General features: G+C 41.7%; 1 protein-coding gene across 4 annotated transcripts in view; it reads right to left on the bottom strand.

Moving 5' to 3' along the window:
• Positions 1–455: 455 nt before the first annotated feature.
• Positions 456–26,569, bottom strand: part of HEG1 (heart development protein with EGF like domains 1) — an 87,496-nt gene continuing 61,382 nt past the window's right edge. For all 4 annotated transcript variants that reach the window (XM_061609042.1, XM_061609041.1, XM_061609043.1 and 1 more), the window contains 9 exons: positions 25,759–25,853; positions 24,275–24,333; positions 23,405–23,565; positions 21,032–21,166; positions 10,421–10,463; positions 10,245–10,282; positions 9,537–9,624; positions 8,306–8,480; positions 456–5,974 (listed from right to left, as the gene is read on the bottom strand). In XM_061609042.1, the coding sequence (XP_061465026.1) occupies positions 5,825–5,974; positions 8,306–8,480; positions 9,537–9,624; positions 10,245–10,282; positions 10,421–10,463; positions 21,032–21,166; positions 23,405–23,565; positions 24,275–24,333; positions 25,759–25,853 (944 nt within the window). In that variant the 3' untranslated portion in view covers positions 456–5,824. The remainder of the gene's footprint in view (positions 5,975–8,305; positions 8,481–9,536; positions 9,625–10,244; positions 10,283–10,420; positions 10,464–21,031; positions 21,167–23,404; positions 23,566–24,274; positions 24,334–25,758; positions 25,854–26,569) is intronic.

The raw sequence follows: 26,569 nt of genomic DNA, 5'->3' as shown, positions 1-26,569 counted from the left end.
TGGAATTTGAGATATTTTAGTGTAAGACCTTAAACCCTCTGATTATGAAAAGGCATGTGTTCTCATTTTCCCAATTTATAAATTACTTTGTCATATGGATTTTCAAGCTAGATTTGTACACTTTGGAAATCAGAATGCACCTACTTATTGAAATAAGATATCCCCCTACTCCACATTTCCAGGAGCCCTGGAATCAAGTATTCAAGTGCCTGTTATTGATACACAATATATTATGTGGAGCTAAAAACCCCCACGTTGCAACAGTTCTGCCAATCATTTCAGTGGTGAGACTATTGAGAAATATATTCCTCAACATTTCCTCCATATGCAAACTTAGATGTGGGTGCTGTCTTGTTTGCATGCAATAAAAACTCAGGTCCAGAATATTATTAATACTTTTATTGTATCCTTTTTATTACACTGACTAGAACGCCAGAATTCAATTATTGGGATGCGCTTATAAAAATAATCCAAACTTTAGAAATTATACTTTCGAGCTACAGTACTGTATAATTAGTGGAGGCTGCAAATAAGATACAATTTTAAATAACACTGTGTTGGGAAAATAAAATAAACAAAACAACTCGGAAGTTATGTTCACAGATATGCAAAGTTGAAATCCAGAACAAAGTACAATAGATAATTGCAGGTCAACTGACAGTACATTCAGAGTCATCATGAAAACACACAAGAAGGCTTGATCATTCTTGTTTGCTAGCAATAATAGATGCCACATACACGTTAAAGACAGGTAAACATGAGAGTGGCTTTCTTTTTATAGTCCTGCCAAATTTATTTATTTTTTATGGAAGAAACCAAAAGAATGTAGCAGATTTCATTTAAAAACCAACAACATTGTTAAGAAATATAATATATACTGGGTTCTGTAAGATCATTTTCCTTCCAATATTATACAGAATCATATGACAGAGATATAACTCTCTAATAAGTTTTGTAGGATTTTCATAAGATTTCTTTAACATTCCATAGGCCTTTCTATGAAACAACAAACTGACCGGGTCTCAGTAATGATTTACAGAACAATCCTAACTCCTCACTCCTCAGCCTGGCAGAGTTTTATGGAGTGGCAGGACTATCTCCGCAGTCCTGCTGGCAGAAGGGAAGCTCCACACTAGTCGAGTGAAACTGGTGTCACTCCTCAGGTGGCACTGGCACCAAGCAGGAGGTCAGCAGAGGGGCACCTGCATCCAATCCAACCTCCCCCCTGGCCCTGTGCAAAGGGGCTTTGGACTGCTCTGTTCAGGCTGCAATCGTAACCCCACTCATCTGAGAGTAAGCCCCAGTGAATTCAATAGGACTTATTTCTCAGTAAATGTGGTTAGGATTTTGCTGTATGTCTAAGAATTCCAAACACATGATCATTTTTCACCACAAACTAAGCCTGTGTCCCATGTGATAAACTCTAACTTGGTCTAATGGGACTTGTGTTGCATAACTGCATAGGCTCATCTTGACAATTTTTGCAAAATATTTAAGTATCAAAATATATCAAGCTTTCCCCAGTGTAAAAGGTATCCAGCACAGAAGTCAAACTGTCACTGTCATTGCATAAAATAAAATATTAACCTAATTGATAGTTTCAAAGTAATATGTCTGAAGGAGCCATTTATTACGACTAAATAAATTAACCAATATTTTGGGCTCCCCTTCATACCAGATTTTTTCTTGTTGCTTTTTCACAGGGCATCACAATGGGACTCTGCAGAGCTTCTACCAAGGGCACACTGTTATTCATTTTCTGAAGGGTATATACTATCTACACTAATTTTATAGCAATTTAACTGTCATGGCTTCCCCTCAAAGAATCTTGGGAACTATAGTGCTGCTGAGGGTACTGAAAAATCACTTTAAAAAATCTTTAGTTCTGCACACAGAAGTACAATCCCCAGGGTTCCTTTGGCTGGGAGGTATGATTATTATTCGTCTGTGGCCCAGTTTGCATGTCACATTAAAACATAATAATATTAAAGTTAAAAGTTCCCCAGTGCTCCTCCCTCCCTCCTACCTTTTCTGTTCAGAGGGGGAAACAAACTAGAGGCTGGCTTCGTATTACATCCAAGTAGCGTGCCGTGATGTGTTTCTGTTCTAACGAACCATGATGGCAAGCTATGAACAAACCTTTCTCATCACTTGAGGCCCAAATGGCCTCAGTGGCTAAGAGTGCCTACACCGACTTTCGGTGCACCAACACAAACTATTTCTGGAGAGAGATAGCTTGGCTACAGTTATGAGTGTCCTGATAACTTCTAGGATGAACTATTGCAATGAGCTCTGTGCGGGGCTGCCCTTGAAAAGTTGTTAGTAGTGCAAAATGCAGCAACCAAGCTGCTGGCGAGTATCTGGAGAAGCACACATATGACATCAATTTTGATTGCCCGTTAGTTGCCTATTGTCTTCCAAGCTATATTTAAGGTGCTTATAACAGTATTTAAAGCCCTAAACAATCTAGGTCCCCAGTATCTGAAAGAACATCTCCTTCCGTACCATCTTTCCCATGTCTTAAGATCTGCAGGGGAAGCCTTGTTAGTAGTCCCCACACCGAATGACATCTGAGGGGTGGGTTCCTATGGGTGTGCTTTCTCAGGAGTAACCCTGTGTCTCTGGAATGACCTCTCACTTGCTTCTCACTGCAACAGTTATCATTTCATTGTCCAGTAAAGACACAACTCTTTTCTCAGGCTTTTGGGGAAGATTCATGTACGTTTGGTTAGATTTTAGTTGTTGCTGTTTCTATGAAATTTCTATGGAATTTAAGTTGGTTGGTTTTAATATTATTAAATTTTGTGTATTTCTGCCCTGGGGCCTTTGGCTGAAGGGTTGTCTATAAATATGGTAAATAAATAAAATAAATAATAAATAAACTTTGGCTTACCATCATCGTTTGTTAGGAGAGAAACAAACCACAAGTCCTAGAACTCTGTGTGGTTAGGTTTGTAAATTTAGCTTTTATACAGAATGATTTTAGCCTCTTCTATGACCAATGAAATCTGAGGTTGGATCCAGATCCCCACAAATGTCCCAGACTACAGTTATAGTTGAATTTAATTCCTAAGAGAATTAGACAACTTCATGGGAGTGTAGGTTAGTCTATCTGTTCAGAAGTGGTATACAAAGGGCATGGCTCTTTCTATTACGCCTTCCTTTCTCCAACATCCTTGGATTCTTTCCTTCTTTTTTTGTGCTTCCTTGAGGAGTGCATCCCTCTCTTTTTTCATTTTGCATTGTCACTGTGGGAGACAGAGTGCTGGACAAGAAACACCTTTGGCCTGATGCAGATCTTCCTTCTGTTTCCCACTCACCCATTCTGAAACAATCACATGGTGCTCTGTGCAATCAGCTCAGAATGACTGTTCTGAATATTACAGCATAATCTGCAGCCTTGGTCTCTCACTATTCACCCCTTCCTCCAATTTGTTCATGATTAAGTTCCAATCATCACCACTTAGCAGCTTCTTGCGCACTGTACAAAGTCCCCTTTTACACCGCACCTTCTTTACAATGTTCAGAGAACAAAGTTTGACCAAGAGATTTTTTTTTTTACATCAGGAAATGCTATGAGAACTTGTGTTTGGTTTTGGCAACATATGATGTCAAACCTTTTTAAATTACATCCTGATTGCCTCTCTCATGCCCAGCTGTATAAGAGTCAGCCTTCTTTAGCATTATCTCTATCTCCACATTATGGAACAGGGTGGGACTAGTCTTGCAGGTGGGGAATAGCTTTGCCATGTGTTGGGAAATATTTTTTAAAAAATAACTATGGGAGATGAGCTCTTTAGTGCTACATTGGGAGAGCACAGGGATCTCTGGGTATATGGGCAGGAGGACCAAAGGAGCAGAAGCATATTCTCCCTCAGTGGTAAGGGGATGGAAATTTTGACAATGACAAAGATATGAGATGTTTTGGGTCACACACCGCCCAACAGGTCTCTGTGACACTAACATGAGAACTCTTTTCCCACAGAAAAGAATGTGGTTCTGGGTCCAACCATCACAATTAACTCATGACTTTGAATCCTGGTTTTCTAGTAAATGACAATTCTCCCACAAGAGGAGCCCTGGCAGTCAACATCATCTCACAAGTTCATCCATGGAACACAATCCTCCCATTTCAACATGTGAACCAGAAGGACCCTTAGATTTGAGCTGCTTAGGGAGCACCCCATGTTTTATTTTGGAAACGGTAAATACAAGTCATGCTGTGGCCATTTTGATAGCATTTTGGTGTCCATCCTGTTGTTGAATGGGGATGGGTATTTTGTTTCTAATTGATTTTTCTGGATGTACACTTGCAGTACCCTGTTAATTGCTTTTAAACAATGTACTTGTGGCAAATTGTATTTCGTATGTATGTTCTTGTTGTAAGCCACTTCCTTTTGTAGAAAGCTAACAAATTAATCATCACCATCCCTTAATTGTTTGACTGTAAAATGCCTATACTCCTTTACTCTCTTCTCTAACATTAGCCAATGAGAGGGAATAATTGAGTCAATAAGCTGGTTGGAGGCCATTTAAACCAGCTCTGTTAACTGAGCCTCTTGGGGTTTAATCTGGTAACAGCATTGCACTGAACAAGTGAGGCTAAAACAACATATCTGGATGATTTAGATGATCTTTGCTAAACTAAAAGCAAACAATCAGCTGTCTGTAAAACTCAGCAAATATTCCAACTGAATTTGGGGGCACATGTTGCAACACTTTATGTATTCTCAACCATAATCAGCTGAGTTTCATATTCCAAACACTTGATATGAAGATTTCAGGATTTCATTTTCTGACCCCAAATTTCATGTTTTGTAAACCTAAATATCAAAATACATATACACACAAAACAATTTTTACTGTGGGCAATCCTTACCTACTGTTTGGTCAAATAGCAAACTTCAATCTTAACATTTAAGCAAGATAAAAAAAAAAATTATATAAAAAATCTGTTAAGGAGGTTCTCCTAGCATGAGAATGAAATAAATAATCAAAACACTGAGAATTCAGGCAGAAAGAAAATCCATGGCTGGAGAAGGCATCGGCATGGGACAATTATTACTGTTCATAACAGACAAGAGTATGAATAGTCAGTAATAAACTGAGTCAAACACAGGGCAGCATTGCTAATGACTCAAAACATGAATGAGTGACACAGGTTCCAAGACAGGAATCAAGAGGACACATTGTTTTAAAGAAAAAAGAAAAAAAGTCTCTGGATTTTCCACATTACACAAAGATTCCTCATCCTTAGGCCACATTCCCGTACATATCCCCACCATTTGGTGAGCATCTCATTAGTACCTATTAATAGATACCTGGTGATGAAAGAGAAAGGGCTCTTCCCATAAAATTCATTCAACACAGCTTTGCATAACGGGGGGGGGAGGCAACACAAACACAGCACTAGTTGTTATCTGTAAACACAACACACCCTAGTGGCATTAGATTTAGAGTGTCATCCAGAGCATTTGTTAGTTTTGTTTTAGTGATCTATGATCAAATTCATGTTATGTGACACAATTAGTGGTGAGGAAAACATGCAGAATGCATGCACGGGAACTCCATTAAGCTTATCGCTTGCTTCTTACACCTGTACATTGGCTTACTCTTGATACTTGCTTTCCCTCTGCAGTTCAACAGCAGCTACACATGGCTCCTTTCGGGCAATCCTGTTCAATCTTCTCCAAGGATCCAAAGTGTCCTTTCTGCATACAATCATGTCAGCATCTGAGCTGTATAATTATAGGGTACCCACAAAACAAGTAGCAGGTAATTGCCCTTCTTCCATTTGCCTTCCAAGCACCTTCCTGCAATTCTGTTAAAAGTAGTCTCTTCTCCTGCTGTCATCACTAACAAAGGAGGGGTTGTATTGCCCCGGGTAGATGCAGGAGTGTCGGGATCCTGGAAGACCTGTGTATGGTGGGTAGAGCCCATTTCTTTCCAGTTCAGGGTTCCTTAGGTTGGTTGGCTGGAAGGAGAGGACATATAAACAGAAAGGCAGGAAAAAATGGTTCAATAATCAGCACATCCTTTATGGGAATTAGGGATGGGTGAGGAATTTGATTCAGTTCGTATTTAAAACCGAATTTATCAAATTCACACTGAAACAACGCGAGAACCAAAATGCAAGCCATCCTGTGAAATTCGCACTTATTCTAATTTTACAATGCAGTTTGCCAACCAAACAATTATAACCAAAATGCATATTTTAGGGGAAAGTGTGCATACTATGTGTGTGAAAATAAATACAAAAATGGATTATATGATGAAAAATGGCTTGCAGAAATGTGTTAATTAGTAAAAACTGCCTACAAAAAGGTGCTTATTATTAGGGAAAATTTATACTAAAATGCTGGAGAATTTTAATGAGGATTTCATTTCCCCACCGCCAAATTGCTAAAGAAATGTGGAGAACTGAATTTCAGATTGGAAAAAATGAGAAACCGAGAGAAGCAAAATTGGCAGATCTTTCATCCCTGATGGGAATGTAGTATTAGTGCAAAAAGGAAACAATACTTCCAAAAGATAACATGCTCTTCCACTAGAGATGCACCAAGTGTCTCCAGTGTTAATTTTTAAACATTTGCTGAAAACTTTTCTATGCTGCTGCTTATGCAGACAATTAAAGAAAAAATAATTATGTGGCAGCTGGTGATCTATGATTTTGTTTTTTTAAGTGGTTCCTTATTGTGTGTGATTGTTGTACACCACTTTGATTTTTTAAATGAAATTGTAGTATATAAGTATTTTTTAAAATAAATAGATAAATAACATTACTATGAAATGAAAACAGGAAGCAGGGACTATGATTATTTATATATACTGTCACTGTAAATGACACTTTACAGGGTAAATAATCTCTCTGAAGCCTTCTTTTCACTTTGATTTCTCCTGCTACTTGTTCAACTCAGTTCAAAAACTTTGAATACCAAAACTTTGGAAACAGAATTATATCAATCAGATTCAACCTAAACATATTGCTGTTCAATACTTGCTTGGCATACTAGAGAGCAAGCCTTTTCCTTGTGTTGCTGTTGGCCTGAATAAATTACAGACACTGGCAGCCAGACCAGGAATACATAGAACATTTAGCACATCTGTTTTGTACTCTGATGTACATGTAGGCATGACTGGGAAAGCCTCCATTGCACATAATTTGGGTGGGGCACAATCACCTAGGAGGGGACATGCTGCCATCATTATGACATGGCTGTTAGTCCCTAAGACCGTAGGATGAAGATTTTTTATTGTGGATATATATTTGAATAGTTTATTGTATATATATTTGAATACAGTAGGGCCCCGCTTTGCGGCGCTCTGCTTTGCAGCGTTCCACCGATAAGGCGGTTGTCAATTACAGAAAGGCCCTGCTCCTATGGCACTTGTTCCACTTTTACGGCATTTTTTGGGCGTCGGGCACCATTTTAGACAATGTTAGTCAATGCGTTCCGCTTTACGGACGTCCAGAACAGAACCTGCCGTATGAGCGGGGCCCTACTGTACTGAGCAGGTGGTTGGACTCAGTGGCCTTATAGATCCCTTTCAACTCTACTATTCTATGATTCTAAGATAAGGGAGGCCTGGATACAAATGAAGTTCATTGCATAACCTTGGGCTAATCATTCTCTTTCAATATAACCTAGCTAAAAATGCAAATGGACTGCCTTCAAGTCGATCCTGACTTATGGCAACTTTATTAATAGTGTTTTCATGGTAAGCGGTATTCAGAGGTGGTTTTACCATGCCTCACTGAAGGATGTCATAGGAATTGTTCCATATGAACAATGCAAGAATGAAGCCTGCAAGAATGTATACTGAATGTGTGACAGCCCCCATTCAAAAGCAGCGTCTTGATGTGCCCTTTAATAGCTGCTTAGGAATGAGATACAGCGAACAGTCTATTTGCACTTTCTCAAAGGAGTAAGGCTGTACAGTGCAGGGAAATATGATCTGTAGATGGTAGGCATTTCTCAGTCTATAAGTGTTAAGTTGCTGCAGGCGAAAGGAGCAGCATTAAGCCCATATCATAACCTTTACTTCTTAATTAGTATTTCCAACAATTCTGATCAGAGCTTGGAAAAGTTACTTTTTTAAACTACAACTCCCATCAGCCCCAGCCAGCATGGCGCTGACTGGGGCTGATGGGAGTTGTAGTTCAAAAAAGTAACTTTTCCAAGCTCTGATTTCTGATCTAGAAGCATGGGAAGGCATGTCCAATTACAAATCCTCAAATCATGCCAAAGTTTATAACCTCTTGACTTTTATTAAAACACACACACATATGCTCAGGAATAGTTACCATATAGTAAACATCTGTCATCTGTAGTAAGTTTTTAGTGCTTCCATTCTCTTGCATTTCAATGGTTTCTCTCCCCCAGTCCTGAACTCGAGGGTTTTTGGGATATTCAGCATATGGTGACATCTGGAAATCTCCACTTTTGAAGATGAGTTTGCTTATGTCATTTTTATTCTTCCTGAAAGGAAAAAAGACATTTATATGCAAACCACATGACAAGGAGATTGCTATAATACCTCATGCATATTTTTCAAAATTATAGAGAACCAATATGGTGTAGTTATTGGATGAAAATGAGGGAAACCTGGATACAAATCTTCACTCAATCAGCCATGAACCTCACTGAATGACTTTGGGCCATTCAGTCTCTCTCTCTCTCCCATGAGCGATCATGGGGCTGTTGTGAAAATAAAATGCAGGGAGAGTAAGGATGGGGAAATATGTCAATTTCAGATTATTTCTTTTTTTCATTTTTCCAATTTTAAATTCAGTTTTCCACATCAGTTTGTGGGATTTTTAAAAAATGAAAAATTCATAATCATTTTAGTGCAGATTTATCCTAATATCCTAACATTTTGTATGCAATTTTGCCTAGCATACACAGTTGTAAAACCAATTTTCCCTAATATAAATGCATGCTTGTATGTTATTTTCACTAATATGTGCATTTATATGTACACTTTACCTTAGCAGATGCAATTTTTGTACATATTACTTGACTGCATTGCAAAATTCATTGCAATGAATTGCCGTGAATTCACACTGCCCTATGCCCTTTGGAGGAGTGGAAGGGCAAAAACGTAATAATAAAAATAATACTTTCTTTTGAAAAATTATAGAAGCTTTTTCCAGATCCTATTGATGATTTACAGTATTTGTGATATCTGCCTGATACTGCCAAACCATTCAACTTGATATGTAACTCCAAATCATTTGAATATGCTGTCCTGGGCTCCTACTGGGAGGAAGGGCGGAATATAAATCTAATAAATAAATAAATAAATAAATAATACTGATTTTTGCAAAACCACAATAAACCTTTAAAAGGTGTGTATGCGTCTTTAAGTATCTCCTGACCTATGCTAAAGGCTCAGAGCAATGCAAGTTGTTCAACAAAAGTATAGTCAATAGGTAGAATATCTATCCCTAATTAAAAACTTGTTTTATTTTTGACTAGAGCTATTTAACCTTCAGTTAATCTATTTTTAATAGCCAGTTGGCCTAGGATACTTACTGGCAGCATGTGACAATGAGAGCTATCCCCATGATGAGCAGAAGTCCCCCTCCAGCCGCTGCAATCACAATGGTGATCAGCTGATATGCTAAAACAAAGAAGAAAAACAAGTGCTGCAATTGCAAATTGTTGATTTTGTATGTAGAGGCAAAAAGGTGAAAACTGCCTGTCACTTTCCTGGTGCCTGTAAAGACTCCCTTAGCTGTAGCCTCTGAGATGTTATGATGTTATGGAATATTGACTAAACTTCTACCAGATGTAGGGGGAAAGATTCACCCAAAGAACACTGATGTAGCTGAGCTTCTTTGATAGATCTTAAAAAGCAGTTAGGCTCACACACTGAAAGAGATTTTTATATAAAGTACAATACCAATGGTACTCGACACCATACAGACTTTCGAAAATATATCCTGTGGCACTAAGTGTATGTTGGAGATGTGATTATAATCAAGCGTATCGTCTACATGTATTTTGGAGCTGCCCTGTGATACAAGCAAGGGCGGTATATAAATGCAATGAATAAATAAATAAATAAATTTGGACCAATGTGTGCAACATAATCTCAGACATGCTGGATATCCTCTACCAAATGACCCTAAACTTTATTATTGTTAAATTTTCTTGATGGTATAACCTGATTTAGAAATTTATTAAAACAAAAAACAAAATTAGATGGGTAGAGTTAAGGCAGCTGGATAGGATACTTACGATTCCCACAGTTGAATCCTCCTAATCCAAATGGGCAACTGTAACAGAAGAGATGTTTTCAATCACTAAGAGTTAACTGAATCAATATGAAAATGATCAAATTGAATCTATTGGTGGTGATGGTGGTGGTGGGGAAATGAAAAGCAAAGAAAAACTGTTTTGATAGTTTGTTATACCTTACACAAGTGCTGTTCTCAAGTTTATACCCATCTTCACAAGCTAAAAAAAGGGGAGAGACAGAGAAAAAGATGTCTGTGAGCACATCTCAGTGACAGAGGAAATATAATGGCTGGCATCTAAAGAGACAAACTCGGTACACATTTCTGATTCCCCCACCCCTTTAAACAGAAAACTCCTGTGCAAAACTGCTTTTGAAAATCCCCTCAGTTTCAGCAATGGTTTTGCATGTGGCATGGACAGCAGCCGCTCTTCAGACAGTTTGAGCACACCTTGGGTTACTCAGAATCAGTTGCACCATTCTTTTAGATCCTGAACAATAAATATGTCCAATGATCCTCAGAAAGTATGACACAAATGACTACAAATTTTTACAGCCATCACACAAGATCTGTCCAGTTTGGGGCAGTTTAAAGTCCACAAACTAGTTTTAAAAGGTAATGAACTGATGAAGCGCTCAATAAATCCAAATCAGTTTGGTTGCTTGTGCCTGTCAATAGTTTAATGCCACACATCTGGGGAATTCACATTAATTAAATAAATAAATAGTTCCAAGCAGCTCTGTGTTTGGTCTTGAAGGTACTTTTTTTTCTGTCTGGAGAGAGAGATTGCGCTAGTTCACACAACAAAGTAAGCCAAACCTTGGTTACAGCTCATGGTTAGTGGGGAGACATGACTCCCAGTTTGGACAACACGCTCAGTGAAACTTTGCCTCAGCTAGTCATGATGCGGCAGAGAAAAGGACCAGAGAAAAGTAAAGCAGCTGCAAGCGCCTCTTTCAGAGTCTGCATATTTGAGCAGTCTTGCTAAGCCATGGTTTGGCTTACCAGGTTATGCAGCTCAGAGAGGAAGAGACAGAAAGCAATAAGTGAAGGCAACATTATGCAACTAGATGCATTTAAACCAGTTGACCAGTAGAGGTCACTATTAAGTCAAAACAATGCTACAGTTTAAGACACTGCTGTGGTGCCTGTATTTCCCTCCAAAAAATTTTCAACCAAAACCACCCTGTGGAGACTGTAGTGTTGAGCTTAGGAGCAGTGAGAAAGCATGTGTGTGTCTCAACTTTTTGCCCTGTAGCCACTTTTCCATTCAACCTCACACACACACAACTATTTTTCTCCTGGCAGGGGAAAATTAAACAGGTATACTTATCTTGTATTCCGGAGGGGGGAGAGAAAAGAGAGAATGTTCTTGAGCACATCCCAGTTACAGGAAAAAAATAGCTGGGATTCAAAGATGAAGTCAGTCTGATTTTGAGTAAAAATAATGGCTGGAGGGCAAAGGTTTAAGGATCCCTCTCCTCACTATTCCTTTGCTCAGTGACACAGGGTTGTATTCAATGCTGTGTGTGCGGAATGTCCCCTTCCTCTGTTCTCCTTGTGTGAGAGCCAGAGTGGGGTAGTGGTTAGAGTGCCGGACTAACAACTGGGAGACCAGGGTTCAAATCCTGGTCAGCGATGAAGTTCTCTGGATGACCTTGGGCCAGTCACCTCACAGGGTTTGCCACCTGGATCTCCTTGGAGGAAAGGTGGGGTATAAATGTGATAAATCAATAAAACACTGCTCTGGAGGGTCCTTCAACCCTCTGGAGTGGATTTTGAGGGCACATGGGTGATTGCAGGGGAGATGAGAGAAGGGGAAAGTTCTGTTGTGCAAGCAGAAGTCTACTGCAGTAGCAGAACTGCAGGCTGGATATGACCAATAGTCTCCGTAGGCTGCTTTTGATTACAAATTTATTTGTTACACGTAGTTTCAGGCTAAGAAACTAGTGCTAGAACACATGCTTTGCATGGAAGTCCCTGGTTCTATACTTGGCATATTGAGTTAAAATAATCAGTTAGTAGGTGATGTGAAAGATTAGTCCAGTCCCCAGAGAGCCATGGCTAGTCAGAGTAGACAATGCTGGACTAGGTGGACAGGTAGCCTGATGGAATAAAGTTGGCTTCCTATCTTCCTAACACTTTAATCTGTGGCATTGCTGTGGATTAACAGTGACATCCACTGGTCAACTAGTTTAAATTAATTCTGAACCAAAGAGCTGTTCTTTGAAATGTTGGTGGTTTCAAGGGAATAGAATAAAGAACGCTTCTGAAGATTGGAAGAGGGGGCTGAACCTTTGGATGGGGAAGGGCAAAAGTTCAGAAAGTTATTGGGTGGTTATTTTTCACTTACTTTTTTACCAGGTAGCGAGGATCTCTTCCTTCGCTTCCACTTAATGAAGCCAAGCTGCTGCAAGTGACAGCTTAGTGGGATCAGGCAGTGATGCCCGCATTAATAATAATAATAATAAAATTTTATTTGTTAGTCGCCCATCTGTCTGACTTAACAGACACTCTGGGCGACTTACACAATATAAAATACAATTTAAAACATATTCATACAACAGTCACCATATTAAACAACAATACATCTAAACCACCCGTTAGTAATACAACATAATAGCCTAACCCACCCCAGAAATCCCGTAGGCCTGCCTGAATAACAAGGTCTTTAAGGCTTGACGAAAAGCCATCAGGGAGGAGGCATGTCGAAGGTCAAAAGGAAGCAAGTTCCAGAGGGTGGGGGCCACGTCCGAAAAGGCCCTCTCTCTGGTCCGCACCAGCCTAGCTGTTTTCACCTGTGGGACCGAGAGAAGGTCTTGTGAGGCCAATCTTGTTTGGCGGCATATTTGGTGATACTGGAGGCGCTCCTTCAGATAAACTGGGCCAAAACCGTTTAGGGTTTTAAAGGTTAATACCAACACCTTGAATTGGGCCCGGTATACAACTGGCAACCAGTGTAACTCCATCAACACTGGGGTGACATGATCCTGGCGACGGCTTTGCTTTATTAAGCGTGCCGCCGCATTCTGTACCAGCTGCAATTTCCGAACCGTCTTCAAGGGTAACCCCATGTAGAGCGCATTACAGTAGTCTAATCGAGAGGAGACCAGGCCATGTATCACTCATGGAAGCAGATGTATAGGAAGGTAGGGTCGCAGCCTCTGTACCAGATGAAGTTGGTACCAGGCTGCCCGACTTACTGCAGATACTTGGGGCTCCATGGACAATTGAGAGTCCAAAATGACCCCCAGGCTGCAGACCTGGTCCTTTAGGGGCAATCTCACCCCATTAAACACCAGGTCAAAGTTTCCCAACCTTCCCTTATCCCCCACCAGTAACACCTCGGTCTTGTCGGGGTTCAGCTTCAGCCTGTTCTCTCCCATCCATCCACTTACGGACTCCAGGCAATTGGACAAGGTTTCCACAGCCAACTCGGGTGAGGATTTAAACGAGAGATAGAGCTGCGTGTCATCCGCATATTGGTGACACTGCAGCCCAAAACTCCTGATGATAGCTCCCAGCGGTTTCATATAAATGTTGAATAGCATGGGGGCGAGGATAGAGCCCTGTGGCACACCACAATTAAGGGGCCAAGGGTCTGAAACCTCATCCCCCAACGCTACTCGTTGATATCTGTTGGAGAGATAGGAATGGAACCACCGTAAAACAGTGCCTCCCATTCCCAATCCCTCCAAGCGATTTAACAGGATACCGTGGTCAACGGTATCGAAAACCGCTGAGAGATCCAGGAGGACGAGGAAAGTATGTTCTCCCCTATCCAACGCCCTCCTCATATCATCCACCAGAGCGACAAGGCTGTTTCAGTTCCGCGTCCAGTCCTGAAGGCCGATTGGAAAGGATCTAAATAATCTGCTTCCTCCAAGTGTGTCTGTAACTGTTTAGCCACCACACGCTCAATCACCTTGCCCAAGAATGGTAAATTGGAGACTGGGCGAAAGTTGTTTAAATCTTGGGGGTCCAAGGAGGGCTTTTTCAAAATAGGTCTTATTACTGCCTCCTTGAGGGCTAATGGCATTGCACCCTCCTCCAGGGATGCATTTACCATTGCCCTGATCCCTTTGCCCAGTCTCTCTTTACAGCTTACAATGAGCCATGAAGGGCAAGGATCAAGCAAGCAAGTGGTTGGTTTCACAGTAGAGAGCACCTTGTCCACGTCATCAGAGAGAAGTAGCTGAAACCGATCCCAGCAGACCGGATTGCAACTGGCCGCCTCTGGACCACTACTTGTAACCACGACGTACGGAATCTTGCCCTTTAGGCACTCGACTTTATTGGCAAAGTGTTTTACAAATGTGTCACAGGAGGCTTTTGAGTGTTCCATAGGTTCCTGCGCAACTGGACTGACCAGGCTTCAGACCACTTGGAACAACCTCCTGGGACAGCACTCTGCCGACGCAATAGAGGCAGCAAAAAAATGCCTCTTTGCTGCCTTTGTTGCCCGCTGGTAGGCCGCTATTGCAGCTCTAACCAGTGTTCGATCGCCTTCAGCGCGCGACTTCCGCCATCGGCATTCTAGTCGTCTCACCTCCTGTCTCAGACCACGTAACTGTGGTGTGTACCAGGGTGCAGTCTGAGTTCTGTTCAGGGGAAGAGGACGTTTCGGTGCCACCCGGTCTATTGCCCTAGTGATCTCCTCATTCCACTCCATCACCAGGGTTTCGACCGGGTGTCCTTCAGTAAGCTCCAAATCACCCAGTGCATTCAGGAATCCTTTGGGCTCCATCAGGCGTCTGGGGCGGACCATCCTAGTAGGTCCTTGTCCCCTGCGGAGGGTATGCGGCAGTGAGAGATCCATATTCACCAGGTAGTGATCTGACCATGACACAGGGCTAGAAAAAACATTCCCCATTTTCAGATCACTTCCCTTCTCTCCCGAGACAAACACAAGGTCAAATAGTATGGCCGGCTACATGGGTGGGACCTATATTACTTAGGTGCAGTTCCCATGAAGTCATGGTCTCAATGAAATCCCGAGGGGCTCCAGTGAGAGCGGCCTCGGCATGCACGTTGAAATCCCCCAAAACCAATAGATTTGGGGTAAACAACCACACAGCCGAGACCACCTCAAGCACCTCGGTCAGGGAGTCTGCTGTGCAGCGGGGTGGGCGGTACACAAGCAGAATTCCTAAACCGACCTTTGGTCCAACCTCCAGTACATACAATCAACAAACTTGGTCTCGTGGAGAGGAGGTCTGGTGAGAACCAAGGACTCCCGATAAATAACTGCCACCCCCCCTCCCCGCCTACCAATCCTCGGCTGCTGTGCATATTGGAAACCCGCTGGACACATGGCCTCAAGTATGGGAGCTGAGGCCTCATCCAGCCAGGTCTCCGTAATGCACACCAGGTCCGCATTCTCATCCAGGATAAGATCGTGGATGAGGGATGTTTTCTGAACGACAGACCTGGCGTTACATAACACCAGTCGAAGGTTGGATGGAGTCTTACATCCCCCAGTTATCTTCTGGTTTTGGGCAGGCCCGGAACAAGGGATGGGTATAATACATTTATCCCTTGTTCCCCTAAATTGGCGTGGCCTGCCACCCGCGCCCTTCCAGGATCTGCCGCCAAGCCTCATATTGCCGCGGCTCCCCACCACTCCCACAATATTCCCTTCCAACCTGCACATGACCTCCTCCCCATCTGCCAATCAGGCAGGCCCCCCACCCCAAAAATTAAAATTTAAAAAATTGCCCCCGTCTTCCTGGGGAGAGACGTTAACTAAGCAGCAGCAGCAGCAGCAGCGCAGGCAGGCAGATGGCTCCCTCCCTGGGCGGTGATGGTCCTCTTCCCCTTGCAGGCAGTGGGTCTCCCAAGCCCCCTCAGCCAGCCGGCTTATATATCCCCTCCAAAGAAGGGACAGGTGGAACAGTATCAGGCACAGCTGGCTGAGTACCTGGGGCCTGGTCCTGCAAGGTGCCCACGTGCAGAGCAGGAGCCCAAGAAGGAGAGAGCAGAGAAGTTATCCAAGCATTGCCATTCCTATGCAACTGGGGGCCAGAATGCCCCACTGGAGCTCCACACATCAAAATGGCAATTTGTAGCTCTTGAGCTCTGTGCCAAGCTGTCACTTACAGGAATAGTTTGGATTTGTTAAGCGAAGGGGGAAGAGAAATCCTCTCCACATTTGGGGGGGGGGACCCAGAAGTCACAGAAACCTTCCCCCATTACTTTGTGTGGGACAAATATCCCATAAAATTGGGAGGATGGACTTTTAGTTCAATGTTAGTTTAAATGCATCTAGTTACTTGCTAAAAGTTACCTGTTTTGATTACCATCCAGCCTGATGAAGGGTTTGGAGGAACTTGAAAGCGTATTCACTATTTTGTGACATTTTCTTTGATCCTAATAAACATATTGTCTTTCTGTAGATTTTTGAATCCCTACCCCCATCTTTTGCCTTTATGGTTTGTCTTCAGAAAAGTACAGTGGGGAAATGATTGAACAGCATCTACTCAACCACCTATCTCCCAGTCTACAGTTCAAGAAAGCCTTTCCCTCCAACAGGGAAACTTGCACACAATGTGTGTACACACAGTAGCTTCAGCTAGTATTTGCTAAATGAAGAGAAATGCAAATTCTTGTGATATTCAATAGATGCTGACCTCAATTATTAAAAGAAAAATCTTGTAGGAGCCCACCACATCATGAGAAAAACAGTGGTTTTTGAAAAATCGTATTTCCCCTTTCAGTCCTATAGCTAGAAATGTAGCTATTCAGTTTAAATGTTTAGAGTAGTAGGTATGTTAGTTGCAGGGTTTGTATGATCTTCAAGGTGTTTTAAAAAGCAAAATTCTAGCCCTTGTAATGCCGGAAATATAACTGAGAAAGTGATGTGCTAAAGGTCTGGCAACAAGAAATTAATAATACCCCCCTTCCTCCTTTATAATCTCCATAGTTTTTTAAAAAAAGGTTTGGTTCATCTTTTTCACATTTGAAGATATAGCAGAATAAATGCAAGATGAGTACACACTAACTAGGCAATCATCACAAAAATAATATGATAAAAAGCGATGAGTTTCTTTGGCTGTTGCCAGGTTTCTAGTATTAACATAAAGGACCAGAAAACAGGTGACAGTTTAAAGGCTTTTCTCTTCTTTTCTTGGCAGGGTGGGGGTGGGCACTTTGGGTTTTTGATACTATTTATTTATTTATTTATTTATTTATTTATTTATTGTACTTATATACCGCCCATAGCTGAAACTCTCTGGGCGGTTTACAGTAACTAAAAACATTAAAACAAATATACAAATTTAAAAACACATCTTTTAAAAACAATATAAAGCACAATTTAAAAATTTAAAACAATTTAAAACACATGCTAAAATGCCCGGGAGAAGAGGAAAGTCTTGACCTGGCGCCGAAAAGATAACAGTGTTGGTCATTCCATAATTTGGGGGCCACCACTGAGAAGGCCCTCTCCCTTGTAGCCATCCTCCGAGCTTCCCTCGGAGTAGGCACCCGGAGGACCTTTGATCTTTAATGTAGTGTACGGGTGGGTTCGTATCGGGAGAGGCATTCCATCAGGTATTGTGGTCCCATTTGTTTAAATGCTGTATTTTTTATTTTATAACTTAAATGATTCAGATATATTCCAAACTTGACTAAAGTTTAGATTCAAATTGTGCTTTCTATATGTAGTCTTCAAGGAAATGATGATCCTCTTTGGTTGCTATTTGGTGTAATTATACATGGTCTATAGACCATCATAAATATATGAAATAAAAAATGAAATGCTAACGGAATGTGTCTGAAAGATGAAACTCAACGGCAGCTCTCTAGCTTGCTTTGCTGGAGATCACAGTGCTGAACAATTTGCACATGCTGCGTTTAAGTAAGCCCCTACATGCTCCTTATTAGTGAACAATTACATAGTGTGCTGGTCCTTCCCTTTGTATCACCCTTAAAAGTGCATCAACAGTTGAAAAACAAACTCCTCTATTAAACAAACTAGCAATTTAGAACAGTGGAATGAACAAGTTAAATAAATTGCTTGATGGAGGGCAGGGAGGTCTGGCACCTTGCTTCCATCCCTTTGAGAATTTCTAAAGCTTTAACTCCAAAACATGCTTTTTTTTGCAAGACAGAAACCACTTTTTTTCAGCAATGAAACACATTTGGATATTTTTCTGCTATGCAGCAAACCTAGCCAGCCACCCACTATGTCTAAATACACAACCATTTCCAAAATACAGCACATATCGCCAAAACACTTTAGATCCACAGATATCAAGACAGATAAATAGGGTGATGGATCTGAATCAGTTAGACAGGTACAGCCAAAGGGTGGCTGAAAAATATATTGTTGGCTCAAAGGTTGATTTTTATGTAGAAAATCTCAGGAACCAAGCAGTTCTATAAGCTTGGCAGGAGAAGCCCCTTATTAAGAGCAGGTGGGGCATTGTCCTCTCACCAGCCAGCCAGAGCCCCATTCTCTTTCTCCTGTTCCCTTACCCTGTGTAACAATCAGTCACATTCCTCACTCGCTTGCCCCATCAGGGCTCCAGATGTTTATTTCCACCTTTGGGTCCTCCCCCATATGCCTATCACCTCCAGGAAAAAAACCCTTGTGTTCTAGTGCTAAAATTGCAAAGGAGGAGGGAGTCCTGGACCAGTTACTCAGAACTTTCCGCAGTTCCAATGGGATTGGTTGCACAAGTGTCCCCAGAACTCATCACAACAAAACTGTTTGCTGCTGAATGGGGCATTTGTGCAGGGAGCTCCTAACCTAATCCTGGGTCTTGTGCCATTTAACTTCAATCAACCCTAGTGTTGCTGCACTTAACCTTGGCCTGTCCTACTCAAGAGGAGGCAGGAGAGAAGCTGGAGTCTGGAGCAAGTGGAGGTGCAGGCTGTTCAGTTTGTTGCTGCTGCCAGAGGCTGACATGTTGGCTGAGCAAACTGGCTGGTTCCATTCCTGTGTCCATGGAAAAGTATGATGGGATTTCCCTCAGAGGATGCGTGGGTGGGTGAGTGGATGAAAAAGCTGGATGATCTTGGGGTGGGGTGGGGAGAGGAAAGAGAAAGCAGCTGGATGATTGTGGAAGGAAAAGACAGACAGAAGCTGTATGGCAATGGGGGGATGGCGAGAGAGATGATGATCCTGGTGAGAGAGAAAGAAGCTGGATGGATGTGGGGATAGAAAGATGCTGGATGACCTTGTGGGGGTCAGAGAAAGAACTGGATTTTTTGGGGGGGAAAGAAGCTGAATGGTTATAAGGTGGGGGAGGAAGAGAGAGAGAATCAGGATTATCATGGATGGCGGGATGTGGAAGAAGCTGGATGGTGGTGGGGAGCAGAGGCACAACATCCAAAGTGTGAGGGGGGATCTTCCCCAGAAAGTGCTGTGGCATTGTGTTTTTTTTTTAAAAAAACTTTATTTTGCTTTGGTTGGGGGGGGTGCTGGGGCCTGCCTTAATGGACTCTCAGCTGTAGTTGAGTTTGCCTCTTCATTTTTCAAAGTAAAATTTATTTCAAGTTTGAGATGCCTTGGGCCACAGCAAGAGGAAGGGTAAGACACTTCCTTGTTTTTTGGGTGTAGTGTTTGCCTCCATTGATTTGGTAAATCACAACTAGTGCAAGATTCTGCAAGAGGTTCTAATTATTGTCTTTATGACGAGTTGATTTGTTTTATAGTTTTACTAATTATAGATGAAAGCTGACAGACCAGGTTTCCTGTCCTTATGATGGAAACCCAGATTTTATTATCATTGTTTTCAGATTTTAATGTCTAATGTATTTGTATGTCTATTTTGTACGTCACCCAGAGTGGCTGGATAACCAGCCAGATGGGCGACTAATAAATTCAATAAATAAATAAAATAAATAAGCCCTATGTGAGTAAAACATCCTCCTTCAGACTAACACTGATCACACATTGGTCAGGGAGCACATCTGGAGCGTGTAAGGTCACTGAGGGGGCAGGACCTGGCCTACATGTTGCACATTCAGGCTGAATGCCTGAAGAGAGCTACAGAAATAAAAAGACGTTTGCAGATGTTATATTTCCATAGCTTTTCTGTCTCTTTGTGTTTAATTGAGGCCTGAGGTATAGACTAATAGAAGATCCTAGGGACTAATTCCATTAAAAGAAAATGCGAGGTCATGTTGCTAAAATCTAAATAGGATCTAGGATTTATTGTGCATGAAGTGAGAGGTTCCTGAATGTGCAATGAAGTAATGTTTTATTTTGAACTGAACTTAATTTAATTTAAAAGATGTCCAATAGGATAATTAAATGCTATTGGATCAGGTGTCCAAAAGTGTTATCTACTATGGGGGATGAAAAACAATTCACACTTTGGGTCAGATCATCTGGAACAATGTGAAGGATTCACCAGAAACAGTCTGTGAATAAAAAGCAATTATCTTTTTACTTCCCTTGGAGATCAGACAAAACAGAGACAGAAAAAATAACTACACTATGTCATTTCTAAAAACTGAACTTTTGCCACAGGCATATCAGACCCCTCCCTGACCTGTGCTTGTTTTATTCTTTTCACTCGATCTTTCTGGCTTACACAGCAGGCTGTGTAAAAAGATAATATTATTGCTGCACAGAGAGCAAGCAAGAGACGATTTCCCCAATTTCTACTGTAGAAAAACCAGCACTGAGTCAAGGAAACCTAAGCTGTTAATACTTTTTCAAAGGATTGAGCTCTTTAGCCATGCGTAGAGAGCACACTGATCTGCAGCAAATCCTTTGAACTGGAACCAAAAGATTAAAGACAAACCCTGGCAATCCAGCTGTGTAAGGCACAATACCTCTGCAGGAATGATCCAGCTTATTGTATTTGAAGTATCCAGCCTGGCACTGGCAAATGGCAATACCATCCAGGTCCACACATACAGAAGTTTCTTTGTCACATTCCGGATCTTTGTGTTTACACAGACCGCCAACTATTGGAAAAAGAACACTGGGTATGTCATAACTTTCCTGGGAAAAGAGTTCAGTTTGATTGGAATCTTTCTCTACAAATATCAGACTGGCATTAGATATTTCTTACACCAGCGATGGGAAACCTGTGGCTCTCCAGGTGCTGCTGCACTACAGCTTGCATCATTCCTGACCATTGGTCAGGCTGGTTGGGACTGATGGGAGCTTTCCCACTGCTCACTTGCCCCTATTGCTTCTCTTTGAGATGCCATCATACCTAAGGTTCCAGGCTGCACAGTTGTTGCTCATCTCTTGAAAAAAAACACCCAGATGATTTTGTTTCATCCAATGCTAACGGAGCAAACATCAATTACCCAGGCATTTCCCAAGCATTTCCAGAGAGTGGAACTGGCTGCAGAATGATACTACTGAGCACTGTTGTAATGTTTAGAACAGAATTTTATGATACTTGTGTGTGTAATGTTTTGATCATTTTGTACACCACTTTGAGATTTTTTAAAACATTAAGCAGTGCTTAAGTGTCTTAAATAGACAGCCGTCTGTTGGGAATGCTTTGATATGGATTCCTGCATTGAGCAGGGGGTTGGACTCAATGGCCTTACAGGCCCCTTCCAACTCTACTATTCTATGATTCTATGAAATAAAATAAATATTTGGAACCTAAGTATATAATATTCTATTTATCTAAGCCATAAGCATCTAGGAGCCCCCTTAAACAAATGCAAATCTAAGAGTATACTGAATATGTTGTCTCTCTTTCCATCCTCAAGAAAATAGGACAAGTGAAATTTTTAAAAAGTTGAAATAATGTTCTCTGATAAATTGACTGCTAATATTTCTCATGAGGATGAACTACAAAAGGTTGTTGTAGAATTAGCTCCACCATCACCTAAACACCATGAATTAGAGCAGCCTTTCCCAACCCTTGGGACCCCCAGATGTTGCTAGACTACAATTCCCATCATTCCTGACCATTGGCCATGCTGGCTGGGGCTGATGGGATCTGAAGTCCAACAACATATGGAGACCCAAAGGATGGGAAATGCTGAGTTAGAGCTTTGCACCACTAATTTATGTTTGAACATGTTTGAAATACAACAGAGTGGACTGGTTCATACATAATACTAAAGCCAAATTATGTGTTATCATGAATGAGTAAGTGTGCTGATGCAAATTTTGAAAACTGTGGCCACTTCATTCCTTCTCCGCTCCTGCTGCCACGAGCTAAATCATGGTTTGGCTTAGCATGATGTATGCAACTGGGCTTGTGCTTTGTCTTGCTCCAAACAACCACAGGTTTATTCTTGGCTTACCACTCATGGTTGGGGAGGGGGGACAGACAAACCATGAATCTGGGTTCACATGTAATGCTAAGCCAAACTGTGACTTAGCTCCCAGTAGTGGAGTAGCAGAAGCACCAGGAGAACCGTGAAACAGTTGCAGTTTTCTTCCCATGTACCAGCACACTGCACGTTCACCTTTAAACCACAGTTAAGATCAACTATGGTTTAAATTGATGTGTGAACAAGGCCGATGTCTGTTGCACTGTTTAGTACACACTACTAGCAAAGTTATAGGTAGAGACAGAAACTATTGTGCTTTCTTGCATTATTTTTTTAAACTGTAAACCTAAAAGAATAGGATACCATCCATGCTAGACATTTCCCTGTATCAGTAATTTATTTTGTGGTGTTGTATTATTTTGTGTTTGCTCTGCACATCCTCAGTGGGTTAAACAGTGAGATGCCAGTTTAACCTTGCCTGTTCTGATTGTGATCAGGTGTTGTTTTTTAAAATTCCTTTTTTCCACTAGGATTAGCATCCTTGAAAAATCTCACTGCCAGACGAACTTGCTTTAATCAATTTTAATACCTTTAGAGCTCTGCTATTGTTGTTAATAAATGTTATAATTTTAAAAAATGTGCTGTAACTCTCATTTAATTGTGTGGCTCTAAAAAGTTTTCCCAGATCATTTTGATAGGATCAAATTATGCGGTCAGGATTCAGCGCCACATCTTTGAAACGGAAAACCTGGACACAATAGCCTTAATCCCAGAGAGTGTCCCACATTTGACTTAAAGGAACGATTTCCTAGAGAGGTAAGCTTCTCGCACATGTTAGAATGAGGCTTGAAATCTCTATTTCATTCTATAAAGGCTTTGAAGAAAGAAAGCTTTTTAAAAGAAAGTTCTTTTTAACACATTTTTTTGACCCACAGTCTTTAACCGTGTCCTTTTTACCTCTGTGGAGCAGTGTAAGCTTAGAGATGAACTGGCAAGTCTCTGTGGGTGCTTTGCAGGCTCGGATATGGCTTCTCACAGTGCTGACAATGTCAAAAAGGGTGATATTGGAGACTAAAGAAAAGGTGCTCAGGACAGATACTTGGACGGTGCCTGACTGTCTGCGGAAAGAGTGAAAAAATTAAAGACTGCACTATTGTTCTGCATTTGTAGAATCTTAACACTTGTTGTGAATGATATTAATTTCATACACGTCCCAGGAATGCATTTTTCCTAGTCTTGGCTTAGCAGTATCTCCTATAGTGGAGAGTGGAGATCCCTATCTGCCTTTTCAACCTCATAACAAAAAGGCAGGGAGACTCTGCACTCCTGAAGCTGCTAGAGTCAAAACACCCACTTGGCTGTTATCTAGGCAGTGCTGGTGTCACTGTTGCACATGCTCAGGGGAAGACTAGGGCCATGTCATGGATCTGACTATAAAGTCAATGCTGGCTATGTCTGTATGCATGATTCCATGAAAAATCTTCAGAGCAGGCACACTCCTATGTGGGCATGTGGGCTGGATACTGGAGCAAGATGTACTTACTACAGGAAAGGGAACACCCGTATATATGCACCACTGACACTGGATGACTATTGTCATCAGTATGTGTAGTGGGGCCAGATTTGGCGGCAGAGCTAGCTGCTTTTGCATGCCTAGTAAAATACTAAGGAAAGAAATGCTATAGGGGAAAAAACACCTGGACTGCATATCGGAGTGTAATGTGGTACCAAAACAGCAACAGTGTCTATATTAAAGTTGTGGGACTAGACTTCAAATCAAAACCCAGTCACCAAAAACAATGGTTTCACTGCTTCATGCTCCCTTACCTTGATGCTTTAACAGTGGAGGTATAATAACCAGGCAATGTTGAAAGAGAACTGTTCAGCTGCAAAGAAAAGAAAAGAGAATTGATATTGTATTGCTTGTCTTTTTGCAGATTCAACCAAGAGCTCTGAGCTTTGTCATCATGCCTTGTATCCAGATCCAGCAGCACCAAGTGGCATAGTCAAGCAGCTGCTGATGGCCTGGTGTGTCCCCTTTACCGCTATCCTGCCTCCTCCTCCTCACTGCATGCAAGAAGATCCTAGCCACCTGACTATTAATAGCAGCTGTTAACAGGCAAAGAGAGGAGCTTGGGCCACCTACTGCAAAGGAGGGCATGGGCATGGGTGTGTGTGTGGGGAAGGGAGTACCATGCTGGGGGCCCATAAAAATATGGAGCCAGCTGTCCTTGCTCCTTTGAGTAACAGAAGACTTTTACCAAATGTGGAGCTTTGTGTAGTTCAGAATGCCAACCAAAGTTTTAAAAATAAAACTGGTCCCATGGGTCATAAGAGGAAGAAGCTGCATGTTGGAGAAAGTGCTCCGTACTTTAGGATGTGCTGAGAACCTTCCACGATCACGCACATCTTTAAAAGATAGCCTCTCGTGCTCTGGGGTAGGCCAAGGTCCCAGTCATTTATTTCTATTCTATTGTTTCATCTGTGTCACAGGAAGCTGACTTCTCCTTGGTCAGACTGTTTGTCCATCTAGTTCAGTATTGTTTGCTCTGACTGGCAGTGGCTCTCCTAGGTGGTTTCGGGGAGAGAGAAGTCTTTCACATCACCCTCTACCTGGTCCATTTCCAATTGGAGATCTGGGGATTGAACTGGGAACCTTCTGCATGCAAAGCATTTGCTCTGTCAAGGTGCTATGGTTCCTGCACATGTTGAGAAGCGGAGCTAAGAGTAGTCCCGTTTCCTCCCTACCAGGCTTAACTATGTTACCAGACAAATCTATCTGTCTATCTGGTGTGCCGTTCCTCCCAGGAGGAGACCAGGACCCAACTTTCTTGATTGGTTAATGTTTTATGTAAATGACACATGACAAGAGTTTTCCTGCTCCCAGTATTAGCTTTCACATATGTAGAGTTTGTCAGTACCCACAAAATGTACATCTAATTTGGATTCCTAATACTTGCAGTTACTCTACAGGTGTTGGTTTGAAGAGGGACAATTGTTGTATTTCAGCTTAGTATATTTCTCCCATGTTTATTAATGAGCAGAAGTTCTACTGTCAGGCATCTTAGCTGTCATTTGGACAGCTCCTTGAAAGCTCAGTCTAAAACCCGTAGTGGATTCCACTGCCCCACTGACATGGAGCCACCAGCCACCACTGCTGACATGACAGCCTTCTGTAAGCCTTCTGGGCTCCTCTCCCCCTAAATTGTCATGCAGTGGCAGAAGCCTTTTCTTTTTTTACTTCCAGAAAACTGTCTCACAAGTCACCATTGCCAATAAATACTCTGCTTAAAGCAACTTTTGACACATACCATGTTTATGATATCTTCTTCAATTTGATGAAGCTCTAAGTACTTTCCTCCAGTTGTATTAAACATTAATGGAAACTGGCCAACAAATGTTCGTACTGAAGACAAGAAGATAGCTTGTTAGCTATTATAAGGGCTAGATTTCTCTCTCTCTCTCTCTCTCTCTCTCTCTCTCTCTCACACACACACACACACACACACACACAACTTTTCTCTACAACATTAAAATAAAAACTTTCCTTTTTCAAACTGATGCCTTATGTCTGAGGGCCAAACTAGACATTACATGGCAGATGAATATGAATGTCTCCTGATGTTGTTTTTCTCCAAATAAAAAGCATCCTGAGCCAAAATATATAAAGACTCCTGTGATCTATTTGGACACAACACTAAGCCAAACCATTGCTTAGTGCAAATGAGCAAACGTGGGTTCACGGAGTGAAGATTGTCACTACTGTGGTTTCCCCCCCCAGTCTTGCTGCTGTCAAATACCCAGACCTAAGCCATGGTTTGGCTTAGCATTACATTCGAAATTCAGTCTGTCTCACTCCATACAAATCATAAGCTGTAATCAAGTTTTGTTCTTAGTTTATTGCTCAAAGTTTGTGGGAGACAAGATGTGAGCTTGGGTTCGGACATAATGTTGAGTCAAGCCATGGCGTAGGTCTGGGTAGTGTGACAGCAGCAGGACTAGGAGAGGAGAAAAATGGAGCAGCCGAGATCTTCTCCCCAGCAACCCACACACTTACTCGTTCACACTAAGTCATTGGTTTGGCTTAGCACAATATGTGAACTGGGCCTGTAACTAGTTGTT

The sequence above is a fragment of the Rhineura floridana genome, chromosome 2, assembly GCF_030035675.1.
Source record: "Rhineura floridana isolate rRhiFlo1 chromosome 2, rRhiFlo1.hap2, whole genome shotgun sequence".
Lineage (NCBI taxonomy): Eukaryota > Metazoa > Chordata > Lepidosauria > Squamata > Rhineuridae > Rhineura > Rhineura floridana.
This window is presented reverse-complemented; position numbering and strand designations above follow the sequence as displayed.